This window comes from Plectropomus leopardus, chromosome 3 (genome assembly GCF_008729295.1).
Source record: "Plectropomus leopardus isolate mb chromosome 3, YSFRI_Pleo_2.0, whole genome shotgun sequence".
In the NCBI taxonomy this organism is placed as follows: Eukaryota; Metazoa; Chordata; class Actinopteri; order Perciformes; family Serranidae; genus Plectropomus; species Plectropomus leopardus.
Genome location: NC_056465.1, coordinates 29,212,181 through 29,235,146, shown reverse-complemented (window position 1 = coordinate 29,235,146; position 22,966 = coordinate 29,212,181). Strand labels below are relative to the sequence as shown.

Here is a 22,966-nt window from a genome sequence, read left to right as displayed (position 1 = left end):
ATGGATGTCTGATGGAGCAGCACTCAACAAAATGCAATTTGTCGTCTGGCGGTGAAAAGCCAACGACAACAACAACAGGCAGATATAGCTGAGTGTGTCTGGGAAACATAATGGATGAAATGAGGGCAGAATGAAAAGGAAAACATAAAAGGCTTTCAGAAGGCAGGAGAAATGAATGTACTCTGATTCATATCAAAGAGATATCCTTGGACCCGTCTCAGTCAAAGACGACTCAACAGCAGTGACACAAGCAGGGATGGAGGATTAACACTCACAAACAAAGTTGCTCGTCTTAGATCAGTGACTTGGAGACCATGACATAATACAGTTCAATGAGTTTCTTTGAAGGGCCAGCCCATCAAAAGGAAAGACGATTTTATTATTTACAGCCACACACAGATCTCTGTAGCAGTAGTGATAGTGGAGAAACTATTTTTTTATACCACTAAGAAAATAGTAGAAATATTTAGAGAAGAAATATGTTTTGAAAATGAAATAATGTTTTTACATTTCGGTGCACTCTAAGTGTAACTATAGACCAATTCACACTTGACAACAAATACTCTCTAAATGGGTCACATTTTATTTCCTGTTGGAAGGTTTTGCAGTCTATGTGAGTGACATCAGCTGACAGGAAGTAAACATAAACCCAAACTGTTGCCTAGAACTGTCAGTCATGACAAAGTGTGCTCCTCACATGCTCTGCATGCAATTTCAAAACAGCTGGTCACAAAGGTTTGCATTTATTTAATCTATTTAAGTATTTAAATGGCGTGAGCATGAAGTCTTTAACTCAGCACTTTCTCACTGTTAAAATTACACAGGTTCAATTTTTGTCAATTGTTCAAGTCTTTGTAAAGTTAGTGTGTTTTCACGATGTTACAAATTACCTAAGAGTGAAAGCCAAAAAGGACAGCCAACTTGGTCACACTTTTGTCTCGTTTGTAATACACGACTTTAGCCCTGATTTTCCGCCTCCCCAAAGAAGCTTTCTGAGAAAAGTCCCAGAACAGAAGCAAATTGAATTGAGCAGTTTGTGTGAACTATTTGAAGAACTATTTGAAGAAGAAGAAGAGGAAAAAGGCTATTTATAGTAAAGAATAATCCTATTTTGTGAAAACATGGGCCAACGACAACAAGAAAATCCTAGTAGTAGTTTGGAGACCAGACAAACTAAAAGATCTTGTAGTGTGATAAACACTATGACTTCAAGACTCATGAATTCAAGAGAGCAAGTTCTGTATTGTGAACAATACAGCGATCTGACAACTTTGAAAGTCGTGTAGTGTGAACTAGCCAATATACTGTAGGAATAAAATTATGTTAAACTGCTGTATAACGTTGTACAAAACTGGTTGTTATGGAGAAAAGATTTAAGTACTGTGTCACACTTATGAAGGTGTCAGAGAATGACAACTTTATAAAAGCCAAGTAAAGACTTATTGTATTAAGTATCAGGGAATAATGATTTGTCTAAAGCTGAAACAGAGTTGAAGGTGTTGGCCTTTGGTGTATGAACACAAATCCAGCTCCACCATGAAAGTCCCATCTGAGAGCGAAAGTTGGCTGAGAGCCAGAACAGGACTAATGTTTACAGAGCAAGAAAAACACTCTGACACTTGCTTCATAGTTCCTAGTGTCCACCTTACCCTGTACAGACATGCGTGTGCAGATATTAAAAAGTTTGTATGACATAGTAGCTGTAAGATGAGCTGTCGGTGTGGTAATCAGTATTAGTGGTAATGACCTGTGCTTGTGCGTGTATGTGTGTGTGTGTGTGTGTGAGTGCTTGCTACGGACCTCTAGCTGGCTCTGTGCTGGTGTGGTGGTGGTACTAGTGTTGACGTCCCAGAGGGTGGGCACTGTGTTCAGGTTGTCTGGGCTGATGAAGGGCTGGGCATCAGCATACTCCGACAGTGAGTCAGCCGGAGAGGAGAACAGAGAGTTTGTGGAGAGGTCATCAATGCAGGACAGATCCTGAAGGCAGAAAGAAGAGAAGGGGTTAAGTTTAACCTCTGAAACAGTGAAACATATGGGGCAGAGTAGCGAGTCAAACTGATTGTCTTAATTCTAAAAAGAGTTTAATATTGTGAAAGTGACATATAGATTACCAGTTCAAGTCCTAAGTCTTTGCAGCCTTTGCAAATACTCCCATTAAGCCTCATGGGAAAAGAAAAGACTAAAAATCAGATTCAATATCCTATATATAGCAGATACAACACGCAGGTTGTGCAGCAGATTAACAGTAAGTGTATACCTGATAAAGAAAAAAAGGTGTGTGGATGGGAGTGAACTACAGACAATAAAGGTGGCCCATTCATTCTGGATTTCAGCCAATACTGCACTCTTTTGGGAGTAACACGAGTAGCCCAAACAAAATCTAATCACACACAGATGTGTGAGAGCGAGCACGTAAAATAGAAAGCGAGGGGCAGGCATAATGAAAGTGCTTGTGTATGTGTGTGTCATTTCAGCTATGGCTGCCTTCCAGTCGCCCCTCTATTCATATCCTTTCCAAGCCATTAGCATGCCATGTTCTTTAACTAGCCTCTCACAGGCACCCCCGGGCCCCCTGAGACTTATAAACATGGATGTGGGGAGATAGGGATTGAGTGATGACGGGGGAGGGAAGAGAACACGGTGGACAATGACAAGCTGTACAGAGGAGAAACTGTTTTTAGAAATGGGAGTATGGATGTTCGCTTTATTGTGTGGTTGTCTGTGGGTAGTCCTCACTGTGTGCGATTGTGTGTATGTATATTTATACTCAGCAGACCATGTGTGGAAGTTCCCACACCCCCATGTTCTGACTACACCCTCAAGAGGACCATGAAGCAGCCTTGAATACTACAAGAATACAATGTTTACCTCACTTTAAAGGGATAGTTCCACACTTTGGGAAACATGCTTATTCGCTTCCATGAGAAGACAGATATCTCTCTCGTGTGTATGCTGTATATTTGGATGCACCACCAGCACCCAGCTAAATTAGCTTAGCACAGACTGATACTGTTCCTGGCAAAGAAATAGTCCATCATGTACCTCCATAAAAGAGTACTTATTTTACACTTGGATTTTTGTGAGGATTAAACAAACTAAATAAAAGGTATTTAAAGCTTCAGAAATGCTGCTAGGCAAATTTTGTTGCCTTTAAGTAGAGTCAAGCTCACCGTTTCCTCCCATTTCCAGTCTTGGTGCTAAGCTAACTTAGCAAGCTGCTTACGGTGCCTTCATAATAAGCACAGACATGCTAGCTGTATCAATCTTTTCATCAAACTCACAGTAGGAGAGCAAAAAGCCCCAAAAACCTTTCCTTTAAAGCTAAAGTTGGTAACATGTAAAAAAAAACTGTCACCATATTTACACAGCATTAAACAAGACAGAAAAGCTGGGGGGAAAAGAACAAAATCATATCCCTCTGCCTGCTGTATTGCTTTGAACCCCATCTAATGGCCTTATTGTATGTGAACGAAAACAATCAATCAGAGCCGAGGAAACTCTCACACATCTGCCAATCGTGTCAATCACGGCTTGTGAACTTCAGTCAAATTGTCAAATTACGTAGCATTGATTGAATATGACTCAGGATTCTGTTAATGCATTGCCTATTTCTTGCCTCAAATGTTTTCAGAAACCTATTATAGTGTACTTTTTCACTGTAAAATGAGGTAGTTTGTGACCAAGCCACCATGTTGTATACAGCTGAATGGGAACACCAAACACCACTCATCAGCCTGACCAGCTTTTTCATTTTACAGGTTAACAGTACTCTAAAATATGTTTCTGAAAATGTTCGAGGGGAGAAATACGCAATGCAGTAACAGAATCTTGATTCATATTTAGTCGGCGCTGCCTAGTTTGACAGTTTGACCATAGTTCACGGAGTGACTGACATGACTGACAGCTGCATTAGAGACTACTCGGCTCCGATTGGTTGGTCTAGCAAATGGCATCAGAGGCAGAAGGAAAAGGGGGAGGGACATGATTTTTTTTCACAGATTATCCGTCTCATGAACTTCTTTCAGGATGTAGTGACAGTTTCAGCAAATATAACACAAAGTTATTTTCATAAAAGATACCAACAGCTTATTAAAGGCCTGGCTGTATGTGCTGTAAACTATTGTGTTAAGTAACATGCAAGCAAAGAAAATATTTATACAGGTAGATTACACATCTCTGTAACTGTCCTGCATTTAAAGATGCTTACATGGTTTTGTTACAGCACCTCGACATTGACACTTTCTCAGATAAATGTACTGCACAGCCATAAGCAGTGATGAGTAGGGTTGAAGCACAATATGTTATCATGACTGAGGGTGACTTTTAAACAAAAAGGAAAATCTTTGCTGTGAAAAGTGAAGTAAAACTTTTCTTGAAACAAAGATAAATGAGAAATTGTGATGCTGCCGCAACCTCAACAATATGCAGCTACTGATTAATACCGAGAAGCTGTGCTGACTTCTGTCATAGCTGCCTGTTAGCCATTAATCACAGCTCAGCTGAAAATGTTTCACAGGCATGAGAAGACAGGACGTGGATCTCTTAGTGTTAACATGACTAAATCATGCGGGAATGGAGCCTAGTGAGGACGGTAAACAGCAGGCAGACACACGTGAATATTTTTGCCCTCTGACGTTAGAGAATCAACTCGATGTCCATTGCGTGTGGATGTTTGCGTATTGGAAATAGTGCTTTCTCAAGGGCACAGCACTCAGCTTATCAGTGTTTGCTTGGAGCTCTACGAGTATGCCTTTCTCTTCAACTCCCTCACTCTACCTTTCTCTTTCCTTTTCTGCCTCTGTGAGTGTGTGTGTTTGTGTTTCCTGAGGGCAAGATCAGGCTTGAGCTCTGAAAGCAGGCTCTCCAAAGTTATTCTGCCCTGCTGGCAGCTGAGTGGAACCAACTGCCTTTTCTAGGGTGACACAAGAGGGGAAGATGTAGAGAGGGTCCCTGTAAAATATCTCTAGCACTCCCTCACACAAACCTGTCACTTTCTACCATGTTTCCTTAGTCCATTTTCTTTGTTTATCCTATCAGCTGGGTGTCTTCCCATCCCATCCTATTCTGTCTCACCCCTTGCTCTCATCCCTCCATTTTTGGCTCTACTGGCTGCGGATAGATGAGTAAACAACAAGGCTCGGAAAAAAAGGGACACTGTGTCACCAGAGGCATCATTCCACAGAAGCATAATGGTGGAAACACACAGATGAGCACATAGACACATGTATTTCGCCATGGGAAACCACTGCTGTTTTTTTTTTCCTGCAGTGAAGTAAATCACAAACAAAGATAAAAAAAAAAAGTTAGAGGGGATTTTTTTGGTGGAAAAAAATCTACTTCATCAGATTTTAGATGAAAACAAATCTTAATTTGGATTAAAATTACAGTGATGAGCTGTCATAATAGCTTTGCTTGTAAAAAATGGTTATGGTAATGAAATACCTAAATGACTTTTATGAGCCGAAGCTAGTCCTAAATCCATTTTGGTTGCAAATATGCAATTTGTATTTAGACCCAGAGGTCATTACTCTGTGTGACATTATGCTGTAACTTCTAGGTTTTCCGCATCATGTAAATTCATGTAACAGAGCAAACTGTGTTGTTGCTGCAGTGTTGTATATAAAAAGGACCAACAGTGCTGATACAGAGAAAATCACAGAAAACTGCAGCAGGTTGGTCGGTGCTAACCAAGACGTGGCCGACCTCAGTACCATGCTAATCGAGTTGTTAAGCAGAGCGTAACAGAGGCAGCAGTGTTTGTCCCTCGGCAGGCCCGTACCGAGGGCTAGTTCATCTACTGTTCCTAAGACTGGGCCCTGCCGAGCAGAGATAAGGCTTGAATTCCAACTGCTCTGATGGTAATCAGGCTCCCTCCACAGCACGCAGCCATGCAACCGTATAGCTACTAATCCTGCCTCTCTCTCTCTCTCCCACTCTCTTTTTCCTCTGCTACACATTAAAAAAAACATCTGAGTGTGTGTGTGCTTCTTTTAAAATTGTTTTCTGGGAATTTAATCGACTTGAATTGAAATTTCTGAGAATAGGCAGTAGATATGTGTGTACATGTACACAGGAGAACATGTGAAAACCCATGTCAACGTGATTTTACCACCCTTTGGTGTGCATGTCACGTGTTCCTTCTCCCACCTCAATTTCTCCTTTTCTATAAATACTAAAGCCAGCAGCATATCCTGCCCCTACAACCCAGTAAAGTTGAAACTATATACAAATACCATCATCCTTCCGACCACTTGTTTATAACATGGTGCAATCTAAACAACCGTGTACTCACATGAATATACTGTGAGAAGCTCTGTATAGAAGCTTAACACACATGAGCATGTGCTGTACATTACATCATGTATCCACAGAAGCGGTAAATTGTATTTCACTGTCTGGATAATGACAGTTGTCTGTCTGCAGATGATTAATAAAGATACATGGCAGCGAAAAACTGCAACAATAGTGCAGAACTGCGGAGATCCTTGATGGTTGCGGTTGAAGGTGGTGGTTATCAGCTCTGAGAATCACAAGTGGAAAAAATACACCTCTTAACACAAACCACCCACTAACAGCTTGGCTTCATCATCTAATAGTCGATTTATTTGCAGTGTGATGAGTAATCTGAAAGTGTCACAACATACCCCGCTAGTTTAAAAAAAAAAAAATCATGGGACAATCATGGGACATAACTGCCATAAAGTGCATCCAGGCTGAAATAAAAGTTAGCAATTATAAAACGATGAAAGAGCATTTATCTGTACTGCTCATGCAGTTTCAACAGTGGTTTCAGAAGAACTGAGTAACAGCCATTCCTGATATAATGACTACAATGACACTGGTTATGACACAGCCTCTATGATAAGGTCAGGCGCTACCATACAAGGAGGTCTAACAGCCCTATCTTTGTTAGCCTTATAAATATAATTTCCATGGTGTGTGTGCTTCTCTTTGTGTGTACATGTGGTGCCTTACTATTAAAGGAAAAATGATTTCTAATCACAAATCCCATCATCGCTAGGTGTGGATCATAACATGGACCACTTGTATGGTTTATTAGATGAAAATCTTTCCAAAGCACATGTCCTTAAAAGAATATGTTCAGAGGAAGCAGCTTGTGTTTCTAAAGAAGCTTTATTATGGCCTCTCAAATGAAATAAAAGGTCCAATGTGTTGGATTTAGAGGAATATATTGGCATAAATGGAATATAATATAAGAGTGCTTTCTTTAGTGTATAATCACCTGAAAATAAGAATAGCAGTACTGTTGTTACCCTAGAATGAGCTGTTATAAATACAGAGAGGGTCTTCATCCATGGAGTCCGCCATGTTGCATTGCTATATTTCTACAGCAGCCCTGAATGGACAAACCAAACACTGGCTCTAGAAAGGGCTGTTAGCATGTTGGTGCTGGCCGCTGTAGTTAGCAGCCCCTCCATGACAAGCCAAAGACTGCTGAAAACCAAAGATTTTTTTGTGAAATTACTTTATTCTGTGATTTGACTGGTTTAAATCACCTGGTCCGTTAGTTTTGGAGAGGAAGCCAATAATTTATCTCATGGAAAACCTCCTGAACCTCTGACTCTTAAGTTATAAGTGGAAAGCTGGTTGATATCTGCAGGTTGCAATCTGCAGTTTTCACCACTAGATGCCTCTAAATCCTACAAAGTGTTCCTTTAAGGATAGTTGTCTATACCTTGGACGTTATGTAAAACTGTTTCATCTGTTTGTACCTTTTATTGCTGCCAATTTTTATACAGCCAGATCTTCTATATTGTCATTCTAACTCCAGTGTTGCCGAGGGGGAATATATGAACAACCACATGCCTCCTGTGACACACATGGTGTTGCCAGCTGCTACTTCTTACCAGAAAGTTTCTTTGGCATGTTGAAAATGTCGACAACGGTTCACATGTCATCATGTTGTCGCCATTACAAACACAGCGACATGATTCCTCACTGACTTTCCACCTACAAAAAACCCCAAAATATTTTTGCTGCAGTTCATAAAGCCCAAGGCTGAAAATTTCTTCAGCTAAAATGAGAAAGAGATGCCCTTTTCTCCCTTTATTTTACATTATCACTACATATTAAAGACTAAAATCCCCCGTACTCAAAAGCAAACGTCAAGTAAGAACTACCATGTACAGTCCTAGGCCACATCTGTTAAACTTAACAACCTGCCTCAGCGCAAGGCCAGGCCGAGGCCCCAAGCAGGCAGGCAGGCAGGCCAGACACCGGGCTTTCCCCTCCCACACACTGCCAGCTTTTCCAAGGCCAGGAAACAAGTCACCCTGTCCTCCCACTTACCCCACACACCCACATATATACACAAACACACACCTCAAACGACCTCATCAACCCACTCGTACGTTTCTGTCATCACTTGCTAATTTTTCTCCCGGTCTTTTAAAATCCATCCCTCTTGTTTCCCATCTCTGCCACCTTTTCTCCCTGCCCTTTTAGCCTCTCATTGTGTGTTTGTCCAAGTTTTCATATTCCCACAGAATTCTGCAGCAGGAAGATGAGCTATTTAACTCAACATTTTTGCTAATACATATTGTTAAACAATGACATTTCAAACACCATTATACACCATTGTGAAAATGCATACATAAATCTATACCTGCTTCTCTACACTGTAGCATTTCCTGACCGAGGTCAACTACAATCAAAAATGCAAAAGTGCATTTTCACAAAAAGTCGGCCTATGGTCTCTTAAGTCAGCAACGATCACACTTTATGTACTGGGTCTCTCTTTATTATTCTGTATAGCTTGTAAATGGTCTCTGATTCTGAAAATGTTGCTGTAACAAAAGCTTCCTTCACACTACCTGTTCGAGGCAAAATTGTCATGCTGTTATGCCAACTTACCATTCTGTATCAATGTACGACCAGAAAATGGAGGGGCAGAGTTGTCTCGCCTTTAACCAGGCAATGAAGGTATTGACAGCACAACATCGCGATCTATGTAAAACAGACAGCCGGGTGGATGGGACTATAAGTGAGATGGATGGGATTTTCTGATGTGTGTGACCCACCGCAGGAGATTTAAAAAGCAGCTAGCTGCAGTTAGCAGCCAACTCAAAGAAGAACAGCAATAGATAATGTGCAAATGGGGAAAAAAAAGAGATTCGGGAGTTCCTTACTCTCCCAGAAGAGTACAAGGCCAGTCGTCATATTATGTGATGATTAGCCTTGTACTCTTCTGATGATGGATGATAAATAATTGTTATTGCCATGTTATGCTATTGTTATTTTTAATTAATAGCTGCCGATGACTACATTATATTTCACACTAGAAGCAGATACTCTTGTGATAAAACCTCATGCCCTTCGTGCCTTTTTGTGTCTACAATACCAGCATGCTGTCTAAAATCACACACTGAAGCAGCATGATGTGGCTGTTGTTTGGTGTGAAAATGCCAATGCCGTGTAAAGAAGAGACTTTGTGGCAGCTCTTTAGCTTTATCTCTGTGTAAAGAGGGCTAATAGTAATACAATGGGAGTGGTGTGAGCAATACCAATTATTTTGTTATGTAGTTAGTGCAAAATGACAGTAACCCAGTTGCAGTGAAAGCTACGGTCGTGGTGGTGGGAAGGACCACCTACCCCACTCACTTACAATCAGCTGACTAGAACAACCCCCACCCATGACGCTCCCCTCTGAGATCAAATGTTGACCTTGTCCATGCAGTCAACAGAACCTGATTGATGGCCTCTGTGTGTGTGTGTGTGTGTGTGTGTGTGTGTGTGTGTGTGTGTGTGTGTGTGTGTGTGTGTGTGTGTGTGTGTGTGTGTGTGTGTGTGTGTCTTTTTATGTGGCAGGTCTGGGTCCTAGAAATGAAAAGCCACCGCTGGTGTCTCTCTTTCTGTCTGGATTATGTTATGCCAAGCTGTCTGCATGTCCTACGTCGCTGACATATCTGTTGGGCTGCAACTTTAATAGCACAGCTCGAAACTTTTTTCTTTTCCCTGACAATCTTACAGATTTGAAGCAGACACTTAACTTTTTTGGCAAATTAGCTCTTTCATTGACTTGCTATTGTGAAGACTGGTAGCAGTCAGACGTCTTTTTAATTCAGTATTAAATCAATTTGTTGCGGTGTGCAGTGGCTAAGAACACCAAGCCTTTTGTGGACAGTATGTATCCCAAAATGACTCTAGAAGACACGCTGACATAAATCAGCTTATCCTGTCGCAGAGCTTTGCTCGGGGAGCCAATTTGTCAAAAAGCCATTGTGTTTTTATAAGTACACATGGAAAGTTTTACATCTTGTTTTGGACCCTTTAGTCACACAACATCCAGCCAAAGAACACATTCAAACACTTTTTAAAAGTCCTTCACAGACAACTAAATGTTTCAGGTCTGGAGAGCTGCTCACCACAGTTTCAGCTGTTTCACAGACCACAAACGGCTCCACTTAGGACTCCGCCAAGCCAAGATGATGTTAAAAGCCCTCTGACAATATTATATCAGCGTTTTCTACTTAATTTCAGTTTGTTCAGAAGACCGAAGCTGATTCTACTTGACAACTGTACTAAAATTAAATTGGCAAATTTTATTTTGAGGGATGGTCTCAGAAACAAAAAGAGAGATAATCAATTTTCATCTATATATATATATATATATATATATATATTTATATTTGTGGGGTCAAAAGAAAATTAATTCATCAGTTTTTTCTTACCCACAGACAGTTACGTCTAACCTATCCACGACTGAGTATTGAAGGCCAATCAAAGCGGCACGGTCAGTCCAGCAACCTCCTGACAGGCAAGCCTTCATGTCGTGCCAAGTCTGAGTAAAGCAAGCCAGGGAGTGCTTGCTGCTTACAAGCCTCCTGGAATTTTCCAGTGTTTTCATATGTTCTGGAAAATAAAAGGATGCCATGTCATGTGTCCCTGCTTGCAGTCGATGACGGAGGTAGTTCAAAGAGCTGTTCTGCTTGTTGTGTGTTTGTAGGAGAGCATGACAGTTACACTGAGCTGACTAGTAGAAAACTAACAAGGCTCTACGATCCTCATGGATCTGCCGGCAAATAAATCTATCAGGTAAATTCAGATTCTGTCTCAGGCAACAAAGAACAAGCAGAATTTAACAAGGAACAAGTAAAACAAGCTGAGAAAGTAAGAAGAGTACAGAGGAGAGAGACAGAAAAAGAAAGAGAAGCCATGAGAGAGATTTCATCTGTTAGGTATTTGGTTTTTTGCCAAGAGGAAGTCACCCACAGAAGGGTGCCATGAGGATGACTTGGCATTCACAGTGGCATGGCTCAGTCATTTAAACCATTATTATGAACTGATAATTACAAAAAAAAGGCCGATAAGAACTGACATGAATCAAAAAAAAAAATTGGTGGCCCTCTGAAAAAAAATTGTGATTGTGAAATGAGATAACCTAAGAAATAGAAAATGCAAAAAAAAAATGACTCACGTGGTACATTATGTTACGTGCCATTAACTTATTGCATGTGTGAGCCTGTCTTCTCTCAGTGCGGAGAAAAGTGGATATGAGGAGGGGTGTTGACGCAAGATGACGTCTCAAATACGCAGAACTTTCAACATACCCCAGACAACACTTGCAACAGGGGCATATGTTGTCATTTGTTGCAGTCATATGCAAAATTGACAACATGAATAACTAAGAATGTTAAGTTCTGAGTGAAAAAATGTGACTGTGTCAACTGGTTGTAACTTAAATAAGCACTAATTGCACACAGATAAGAAAATAAACTATCCATAAAGGACAAAAAAAGAAACTTGTGCAGATGGTTTTACCTCTGTGACCTCATGTGCTACAACCTGTTACAGTTTTAAGTATGTTTTCTCAAGTTGATATCTGCATGTAAACTAGTATTATAAAGTGCAACCTTCACTGAAATTTAAAGTGAAGGTTCCTGGTTACAAATTTAACTATATCCTATGTCTACCTTCTCTATGCGTGAGACCATAATTAGATAGCAAGAAGGTTCACAGCTGATGAAACCAAACATCTTAGTTAAATATTCACAGGTTCTTCTATTACCTCAAATAACCTTTGCTCCTTTCTGTCTTGTGCGTGACACCCACGCCCACCCATGCTTTAACACACCTGTGGTCAGTGGACTACTATCATGCTGTGTGACTCAGGATGGTGGGCTCGTTGCCCATGCGTTGCTGAGTTGGTTCGTAGCCAAGAATCACCAGCCAACTGGAAAGGGTATTTACTCATTTACAACCATATTCCCTAATGACAAGTCGACTTAACTTTGTTGGCTCAGAGTCAAACTTCATATGTTTTTATTCTGACTATAATGTGAGTGATCCTGAGTTAACGGGACCCCCAAAAACAGTTACAACCAATATTTACTGAATGTGTTTCACAATTTCAGGTGAGACTGGGAATGTGCTTAAACATCAGTGTAGTTTGGTAAAAGAACAGTGATCAAAACAATTTTCATCACACAGTAAAACAGAGTAGTATGACATCCCACCAAGAGGGAAGCAAAAAGATGTACAACTATTCAGTAATTCTTTATGCTCTGACTTGACTTTTTTTTTTAAACAAATGTACTGAGCACATCATATAAACTATAAACCCACTGAACCTTGATTTGTTTGTTTAACATGTTTGTCCCTATATGGGACAAACAGGAACAAGAGTAGAGAGAAAAAGGTGTGACATGCTAAAAGGTGTGACATGCTAAAAAAGTCTCTGCAAAATCAAACCGGGAAACTTGCAATTACAGGATACTACAGTAGGCACGATATCAGATTTTCACTACATGATTATCATGGCCCAAACTGTTGCGATATATACATAATTAAAAATAATAATAATAATAATAATAATAATTCTATCAGTCAAATTTGGCTTTAACTTTGTTAATTGTGCATTTTGGCACTGTTTTGGGTGAACGAATTACAATCAAAATATGAGTATGGGGAGGTGGAAAGAGAGTCATTAACCATAACTGTGCAAAAGCGTTCAAAAAAAGCAATTATTTAATTGACAGCAAAAAGGAAACCAGAAGGCATTTAGGGAAAAGAGGCAAAGCGAGAATGGAAAGAAACGGAAATGACTGAAGAGTCACTGGATTCTTTACACAATAATATGAGTATTATTTTCATAATATCAGTATTTCATTTTTAAATATTGCGCTTATTGTCAGTACCAGTATATCACGCCACATATGCAACCATTCAGCTACAGGACAATAGTTCTTGCTGGTAACACAGCTTGCAATTTAAAAACAGGAAATTTTGAACTCACGTCAAGGAAAAAAAGGACAACAATAAGACATTAAGGACTGAAAAGTTTAAAAATTTACACATTTTGCCGTCACTAGAGGTGACCATTGATGCATAAAAGGGTGCACGAAATAATTTGTCAACAGTAAACTTGCACTGCTACGTCTTCATCATTATGCAGCGGCTGTCCTGTTTGCTGGACAGTCAGACCTGATAGACTTACTGCATCTTGACTCCTGCATGAACGTTTTTAACAGCCAGCAATAATTACCGAGAAATTTTATCACCCTGTTATGTTTTCTTTTTAGCTTTATTCCACTGTTGCAATTACACATTGCACTGATGTGTGACACATTTCACAAAATGCTCCAGAGACAGTTGTAATCATTGCTGACAGTTAGATATTGATAAAGACGTTTTGCATGATAAAGCAAGGCGGCAACCTTTAATTCTCTCCACCACTCATCACCCCCCCCCATCCATGCTTTCACTCATCCTTACCATCATTGTTTATTCACTTCCCGTAAGCTGCACGCCTAGGTCATGCTTGAGGTTTAACGTAATACCAGGAAACTGACAACATGTGCCCACCAAGAGGCTGCCATGCTTCAGCCCTGGTCTAAAAGAAAAGGTTTGCATTTTTTCTTAAACAATAATCAGGAAATTTGCACTTACTGTGTGACTGTAGCTTTGGAAGAAAAATACTAACTTGGCCTGCTGAAGTCTCATTTTAGTCTCAGGTAAACTTTGGAGTGCAGTTTTGCACAAAGACAGGACAGTGACTTTTTTTCCATCATCTCTCTGAGTGGCACTAGCAGGATATTTCTGAATTGCCAGTGTGAACATGAGTCCATATGGAGCACCTGTGTATTTTTTTAAAAAGCACTTAAAAATTGTAAACCTATCCTTAAAGAGTGTAAACCGGATTTTGTAACATGGAAAATGCACACTGATAATAATATTGATGTATGACTACTAACAGAGACATGCCAGTCAGCTTTTCAGAGAGAAACTAACTGAAGCAAATGGGCCCAGGCTACAGCGTCATCTGTGACTTGAACTAATGTCAAAAAAGGACTACAAAAAACCTGCCCTTCAGCTGCTGTGTACTTTTTTTATTTAACAAAAAAAACAGTTTTAAGCACAAACTACTTGAAACCATGATTATGTAATTGCTAAGATTTTTGTGTTGAAAAAAAGATGCTGACGTGGTGAGATTGGCTAATCAACTTCATCAGAAATTCAGAGGAAACGGGTTTAACAAACCTCACACCAGACATTCGATCTGACCTTCGTTCCACTACCACTTAGCAGTCTAATGAATGACAAATTAAAAACACAACGCAGTTCTATTTACAGCACAGTACAACAATGGGCATATTTAATAGCTGTCCAGTAAACAGACGAGTGCTATTTAGCCTGACAAGATATCACGTTCTCGCACTTACTGGAAGACAGCAAGGAGTGAGGCAGACAATCATTTGTCATAATTCCTGGCTGGGAATGAGAAAGGCGTCCAGGGTGACTGACCGGCAACTTTGGTCTGCCAGCAAGAAAATTCACAGCCTGACTTGATTACGGAGGAAAAGTGCAAACTTTTAACAATGGACCCAAATAAGTCTAGGTTACAGTCTTACAGTCAGGCAATTTTCTTTTATAATAAACAACAGATGGGCTGGTATTATATGCAGATGATTAACAAGGAGAGTAGATTTAATTTCTATTTTCTGTAACAAGAAGAGACTAACTCTACTCTTAAACAAAGTGAATGGAGATCTCTACTGAAAAAAAAAACTGCCTAGTTGAAGACAAGCCTCATGCGGCCTTTCTAAGTGCAAATGAGAAACAAATTTTATTTTGACATTGATATTACAATTTGATACAGTTCAGGTCTGTAACTTGCTACTAACTTTTCAGTAAAGTGTAATATGTTATTTTAATAACAGATTACTTGCATCATACAAAACAAATGCGGCTAAAATACAGCAAGTAGAGTTTTTTTAAAACAAAGTATAACACTAACTCTTGATGCTTTTTAGAGCCAGTATTACTCTGTAAGACTCCACTGTTGCACAGATTCCACTGAAGAATACTGTAACAAATTTAACTAATGTACTGTTTAAGTAATATGGTCGTGACACTGTAAAACAAGGGTAGGATGCTAGCAACTAAAGCCGCCAGTAGTTTACTGAAATCTTAAGGGAAAATAAGTTACAGTGTAGGCCAAGATTATTTCTGTAGACAGAAAATCATAAGTGAAAAAAAAAATCAAATGCCTGCCTCCATTATGATAATACAGAAGTATATTCTCTAATTATTTTGAGGAAGTTAAACTTAAAAACAGACGTAAGTGGGTAATTATGTACTTACAAGTCATATCTAGAAGTTCCTTGATAAAGGCAATAAACCTCTTCACACAAGCACCTTTTAGTTCCTTATCGACCAGTTTTCAATTATTGACCGTAATATCGAAAATAAAAAGTTGCCAACAGAAAAACAGCAAGTCTTAAAACAAACAGACTTGATTCAGGGTAATGTATACTGAAAAAGAAGCAAACAGTACCTTGGGAAGTGGTAGTCCCAGCTGTGAATACAATTTAGTCCAGAGCTGCATGAGAGACATGGGTCCAAACGCTGCAGTGGGGGTGGGGGGGGGGGGCAAAATGCACACACACATACACTCCTGCTTCACCTTGAATCTCTGAATGCGACAGCCTCTTCCATGTGTTGCTCAAAGTGTTCACCGATACAGCTGGTGCACTTCCACCCAACAGTGGACTCTCACTAGCTCTTGCACAGTTCCTCTCTGCTGCTTCAACACACACATCTGCCTCTGCCGCAGGTACGCTCTGGGCAACGAGCTCACACATACAAAAAAACTCTGTTCCTCTCACAGGCGAGTCTAAAACATGCTTCCTGCTTCACCAGGACAGTCAGGTATTTGCATAGAGGGCTTAGTCATAGTGATTGTGGACTAGTTCCTCACAGCTCAAAAAAGGTGGTTGGAGAGTGAGTGAGAGAGCAGAGGAGGGGAGGGGAGGGGAGAGGTGGGAGAAGAGGGAGGGAGGAGGGAGGAGCTTTCAGGAAATGATGCTTTTGTTGGTAAGTGACTAGAGTTACTGGCAGTCGGGCCCATTTTACTGTACATGGTGTAACTCAACCGCATTTGTAGTGTAAACAGTATTGCGCTGTGGACCTGGCCGCTCCTCACACCCTGCTGCTTACCGCTATGTTTAATGGGCCTGGGACACTATTTAATGATTATTATATTTAGAGACAGACTCCCTGCCTGGCTGCCTGTCTTACTCCATACTCTGCTTTTTGTCTTTCTATTTGTCTGCACAGGCTCAGTTTCAAGGCTGCTGTTCTGGTAATGATAACTGATTAATATAATGATTTATAGCTCAGAGGTGTAAGGAAGCAAACAAATGGTCCAATTAGCTAATTAAAGTAGCGTGTTACTTCTAATAATGCAGGTGCAGCTCCCAGTAGGCTCGAACTGTCAAAAATTCCTGTATTATTTCACCTCTTATGTGCTAATCAACACTGAAAGATATCTGACAACCACATTTATAGTTTCCCCAATGGAGCTATGCTAAAAACATTCTTGACAGCTTAAGTAAGAAGGAGGCACATCAGTGCAAGCTGCGAGTTTGGCTTTTCAAAGGGTCTATCTACTTCTATCTGAGTGCAATTATACACAAATACTGCATCATAAATGGCCATTCCTGCTTACTGGAACTAGGGTCACAATTGTTGAAAAAAGATTTTTCTGGGAATCTGGTGGCAAATGGGGTCATTTCAGCACATCCAAGATGCTGATCAAAGACTGTGTCGTAAGATTTGTCTTTGAAATAGACAAGCAATGTTAACTGTTTAAGAGCCGGTCCTAAATGAGGAAATTGTGGTATTTCAAAATAAAAATAATGGGATTTATCTTCTTCACAGATGAAATGGAGGGGTCCATTTGTACACCCAGCTTCCAGGAATATGTGATATCAAGTCTGCGTGGTGAGGTACTGTAATGTCCATTTCTGCTGGACTGAAGGGAGGCAGACTCTCAGAGACCGAGTGGCGCCTGTCCATGGTGTCATCATTGTATGAGTGGGAATCCTCTGAATAATGTGTGTGTGTGTGTGTGTGTGTGTGTGTGTGTGTGTGTGTGTGTGTGTGTGTGTGTGTGTGTGTGTGTGTGTTAGTGGGACACAGAGGGTCAACAGGGGAAGAATGAATCATTGATGAGCTTCTTTTGGATACTCAAGCACACAAACACACCTCATCACATCACAGCCTAAAGAAGGAAGGAGCCATGCCCGACTTCACGACAGCACACAAACACAGCTGGTAAACAAGCGCTTCCACATGTAGTCTCATTATCACATGCACAGATGCACTCCTGATGTTTTGTGAAATCCTGGTGATGATCACAATGCCGCTGCGTAGGACCATATACCAGATGTTTGTATTAGATTTTAATAACTGATATAATTTCCATTTATGACTCCAGCTTTTATTGATTCCTTGGTCCATTTTTACTTCAGTTGCAAGTGCTACAATCAGCTAATCCTGGACTATGTACATCAAAAAATGATACATATGGTACCTGCGGGGTCCCTACAGCTTAAGGCAAGTTAGATTTAAGACTTTTTGAGCCTTTCAATGCCAAGTTTAAGACCAATTTCTAATCACCAAAATTTAACAGTGACAATTTTATTTTGCCCAAATGTTTATTGTAACAAAAACATGATTTTTTTGTATATTAAAAAAAGTTAAATTATCTTAGCCAATGTAGGAAAAAATAACTTTTTAGGATGGAGCACATTGAAGCGATAAATGTATTATTTTAATATAAAGGTCTATCTATTTAGTTTAACTACAGAAGTGGGAAATATATCTGGCGTTTCTGACCTGTTTTCTGTACGATTTTGTGTTTCACAATCTGCATGTGAGATTCCACTGCTTGGATTCACATTGCAATGAGTTTAAGAAAAGTAATTGTTGAATCAATTGACCAAAAATAAGAAAAAAAGAAAAAGAAAAAAAGAAGATAATACCATTTTTTGTTAGATTTTACAAAACAACACCAGAAAAAAAGATGTATGAATTCAATGCCTTTAAAGACTTTTTAAGGATCTGCAGGAACTCTGAACTGTGCCGTGCTGCAGGAAATACTTTGCTGTGTGTTACTTGTGACATTATATTGCTTTTGTACAGTGAATATAGTTTGCTACCAGTGGTAATGTAGAGAAGGAATAAGGCTTTGTTACATTACTTCTGTAATTTTCAGGAGTATCTCTACTTTACTTGATTTTTATATATCTTTCAACTTATACTTCTACTCCACTATATTTCCCAAATAAATTGTATTTTTGCTCTACTACTTTTTCCTTGAGTATTTCAGTTACTAGTACAAAACAAGAAAGAAAGGGGGTAAGGCAGGAAAGGACTGACCAATGAAAGACTGGGAGGGAATTAAATTTTTTTTTTCTTTAAATCCTATTAGTTGTAAAATAAAAAAAATAAAAAATGACTGTTTTTTGTCGTGTTATGTACGCTCCATTTTTAAAGTAATGTATGTCATAATTCTCTGAATTCTGACAGCTTGCTTTTTAGATAACAGCATGTACTTTCACTGTTAATACTAAAGTACATTTAATATCATAAATTACTTTTGACAGTAGTACAGAAAATAGCATATATATTATGACTTTAACTCAATTAATATTTTAATAGATGGCTTAAACTTCTACCAAAGTAATTTTCTGTTAAGTTATCTGTACTCTTAGTGTAGTATGGTTTTCAGATACTTCTTCTGTATGTTCTAGCATAACATTGTCTGACACAATGCGTAATTGGCGATATAAACAAATCTGCAGTAGGTCTAAACTTCACTTTTAAAAATTATAACACCTGAGTTATTTGATTAAAAAAAAAAAAACAACAACAACAGGCTAGACAGAGGTAAAATCATCCAAAGCTAATCTAAAACTAAAGTAGAGAAAGAGTAGGGTGGGTAGGGTGGAGCAGGCAATCCCCAGGCAAAACACCGCACCTATTAACAACCCTTCAAATTAACCTTTGACTTCCTCCTTTAAACTAGGCCATTGAAATGACTGTTTGAGCATCTCACAAGGAAGTAACAAAAAAATACCTGTTGAAAATAAGTCAAGAAAAACAAGATGACCTTCTATTCCAGTAAAATGAAGCCCAGAGGCAAATGTAGTTTTGGATATATGTACATGCATTGTGCTTAATTTTTAAATAAATATGTCCTTGTATTTCAGCCTGGTAAATGTTGAATCTTTAGAAGCAATTCAATTCTCAGGAGAATTTTAGGTTTAATGGGTTTTAACTTGGCTTATCTTTGCAAAGGAGTATGTAATTATGGATCAGCTATAGACAGGGGCAGAATTTTTGTTTTTTAGCACTGGACACATATATAATAAATGGGTTCTTATACAGAACTTAACAACACTGGCAACACAGTAATAATAATAAATGGGGGTTTAGGGTCCTCCCTCAGAACATTTTGAGGTCAAAATTTTACCAGAATGAAGGAAATCAAATGTTTCAGCATCAATCTGTGCCTTTTCTGCATAGACTGACAGTGGAAATTATATCAAAGTAGCCCTCTGCTACTTTGATATTTATATTTGGAGGAATAAATACACATGTTCTAAAAACCAGACTAAATATATGTTTTTCTTCTGCCCACGAGTGCTTTGACATTCTCCCAGGTTTAACACAGAAACTGTATGTTAGGATATTGTCCTGCAATCGCCTTTGATAGAGGTACTGCACTTAAATCTCTAGCTGGTCTGCGGTCACAGAATAATGATGGATACCCATTGCTCCTGGATGGGTTAAAGGCTGAGGACACGTTCAGGGTTTTGGGTATGTCATATTTAGCAAATAAATTGATGAAAGTGAGTGAAAAGATCTGTGAAGGCACACGTACGTAACAAATCAAATATCAACTCTTTCTAGAAGTGTATTCTGCACGAGTATGTGTGAGTAATAGTGAAAGGAACCGCATAGAGAAAGAATGAGAGAATGTAGCAGGAGATTAAAACTGTGAATATGCCTAAAGGTGCCTTACTGCGTATACACGTGTGCGTACGGTATATGAATACTATACAGTACATGTGTTAATCTGTGTGCTTGCAAAGTGCTGTTGAATCTTTGTGGTTAGCCAGAGTGGTTACTGAATGAGTTCTGTTTTTGTTGTCCTCCAGTAAGTCTTGATTTCATTCTGATGCTCCTCATAAAAGTTCACATGGATGCACAAATGACTAAAATTAAGCCAGGACAGCTGTGCACGTCACTGTGGTAAAGTGCACACTTCTCTTTCACTTTTTTTTTTATGGTATAGGTAGCACATCTATTTGTCCATTACGTCCTGTAGTGTGTGCATAGTCAGCATGCTTGGAACAATTATTTTACTAAAGATTAAGGATACAGCTGCCTGCCATTATTTTTTGTATAGAATAATGAATTATGTAGATCAGATGAAGCCTCAATTTGTTTTTGTCAGAGTTTACACTGTTTATCTTTATTCCACTGTGCTCAAGATGAGGGCTTTGATAATGTTTTATTTTAGGGGTCCTTAGTTTCTCACTTACTCCCCGGAAAGGATTAAATACAAACATGAATTTAATAAAGGATTAAACAGAACTGTTGTTTCAGGGGGAGTTTCCTGGGAAAGACCTTGCAATTTGGTACTAATATATCAGACAATCAATTAATGTAAACTGTATGTTTTTAAATAAGTCCCTAAATATTTTATAATCTGCAAAATATAAATATCTAAAGTAAATAAAAAAATATATAAACATCTAGATAAATTGATGTCATTGATGTTGGTACAAATGAATTAACTTATTTTACTACATTATTATAGATTTGATGCCTTGCTAGAAAAAAAAAAAAAACAGGTTTTGGTGGAAGTTTTAACTGGGACATTATCTGGCTCCATAAAGCACAATCCAATTGTCCAAATCAAATAAAAACAAAAAATGTGAGAGGCCATTTGTACTGTGACCATGTATTGTATTTCAGTTATTAGCTGTGATACATTACAATTGACTGATAATATGAGGATATCGAGTCTCACTTGGCAGTCTATTAATTCTAATACAAACAAACATTTGGCTCTTGTTTTGTAAGTTACCAGCAATCTAGAGACAGATATCCTGTCTACGTGCTCCAAACATGCGCTTCCTTATAATATGAGGATATTCCAACAGAGCGCTGGTGAACTGCATAAACAAACTGCAACACCATACAAAGCCATACAAACTAAAAGAGGTTTACTAATGAGTCTACAGCTGTAACTCAGACAATATAATGGCTGAGATAAACACGGTAGTCACCTGATAAACTAAACAATCACATCAACAATTCCATCCAATCACACATGCCTCAATGTTTTCTAGTGTCATGGTTTAAGTGCAAAGAAAAAAAAAAAAATCCCACTCTCTTAGTGTGGATAAATAAAAGGGGAAAAAATGCATGTCATGGTAATGGAGGGGGAAAAATGGAGGATGAAAAAGGGGTCTGAGTGTGAGGTGGAGGATTAGTCATGATGACCCCGTGACTTACATTTTCTCTGCATGCCTCACATGGCAGGGAGTGTCCAAAACCAGAAAGAACAGCTGAGAAAGCACAACACAAGCACAAAACGTCTCTCACACTCAGCCACCATAACATTCCACGTCTCCACTGCCGGGAAACCAAACTTGCTGCTCATGAATGCACCAGCCGTGACGGAGCTCATTTAAACTAAACCACAGAAAAATGACAAATGTGAAGCTATACGTTTCTAAATATGTAGACAGATGAATAGTTATGGCATGTATAACATAATCATGAATACTTGTAATTACTTGTAAGGAAAAAATCTATAGCCAGACAGGCTAAAACAGGCTGTTGGAAAACTAGGGAAACCCCACGTGAATCACGAAATCCGTGCCAGTACTACAACGCACGTGAGGAGGATGATACATCACTTTCTTGGACATTAAAGCCTTAATGTGTAGCCTTTGTTCTTGAAGTTTACTCATTCAAACATTTTGAAATAACCCTAAACATTCATCTTTTTTCTTTTCTGTGGAACCACTGCTCTCACTGAAGATTTTCGGGAATTGTATATCTATAAAGGTGGTTACAGAAGTGAAACAAATAGTATACAAACAAGTATCAAATGGGTATCAAATGCTGAAAACCACTAATATTAAATGGAAATATACTGTGATTATTAAACTAAAGTGACCCTTGATGTAAGCATTAGTTAACATTCCTACTCAGAACATACAACAGCTACAACAGAATAAATTTTAAAATAAGCCGTAAGCTTTTATAGCTCCCTTAGGCTGTGACTCTGTAGCCTCCAGAGAAACAAAAACTGAGCTTCTACACATAGCAGTTCAAGAAAAGCACTTCCCTCAATGCCAAATTGGCTCATTTATAGTATTTTGTGCTATATCTGATAAACAGCACTCTCTTCTGCATTAGAATCTATCAAATGTAAAATGTATTACATTTGATTTACTGCAATGCAATCTTGTGAATGCTACATTTAATGTTTCCAATAATATAGCAACCTGCAAGAAGAACTATGTTTTTTCTCCTAATTTGTCAGAGTTTTAAGTCTGTTTCACACTGTCTGTTCAAGGTGGAAATATTGCACCAGTATGCAGCCTCACCATTCTGTACAATCGCAAAATGGGGGGAT

The 22,966-nt window shown here is 38.9% G+C and overlaps 1 protein-coding gene across 1 annotated transcript in view; it reads right to left on the bottom strand.

Moving 5' to 3' along the window:
• si:ch73-63e15.2 (protein strawberry notch homolog 2) overlaps positions 1 to 22,966 on the bottom strand; it is a 78,432-nt gene that overhangs the window by 23,207 nt on the left and 32,259 nt on the right. Inside the window, 1 exon segment of the mRNA XM_042482374.1 lies at positions 1,801 to 1,977. Coding sequence (XP_042338308.1) covers positions 1,801 to 1,977 — 177 coding nt within the window.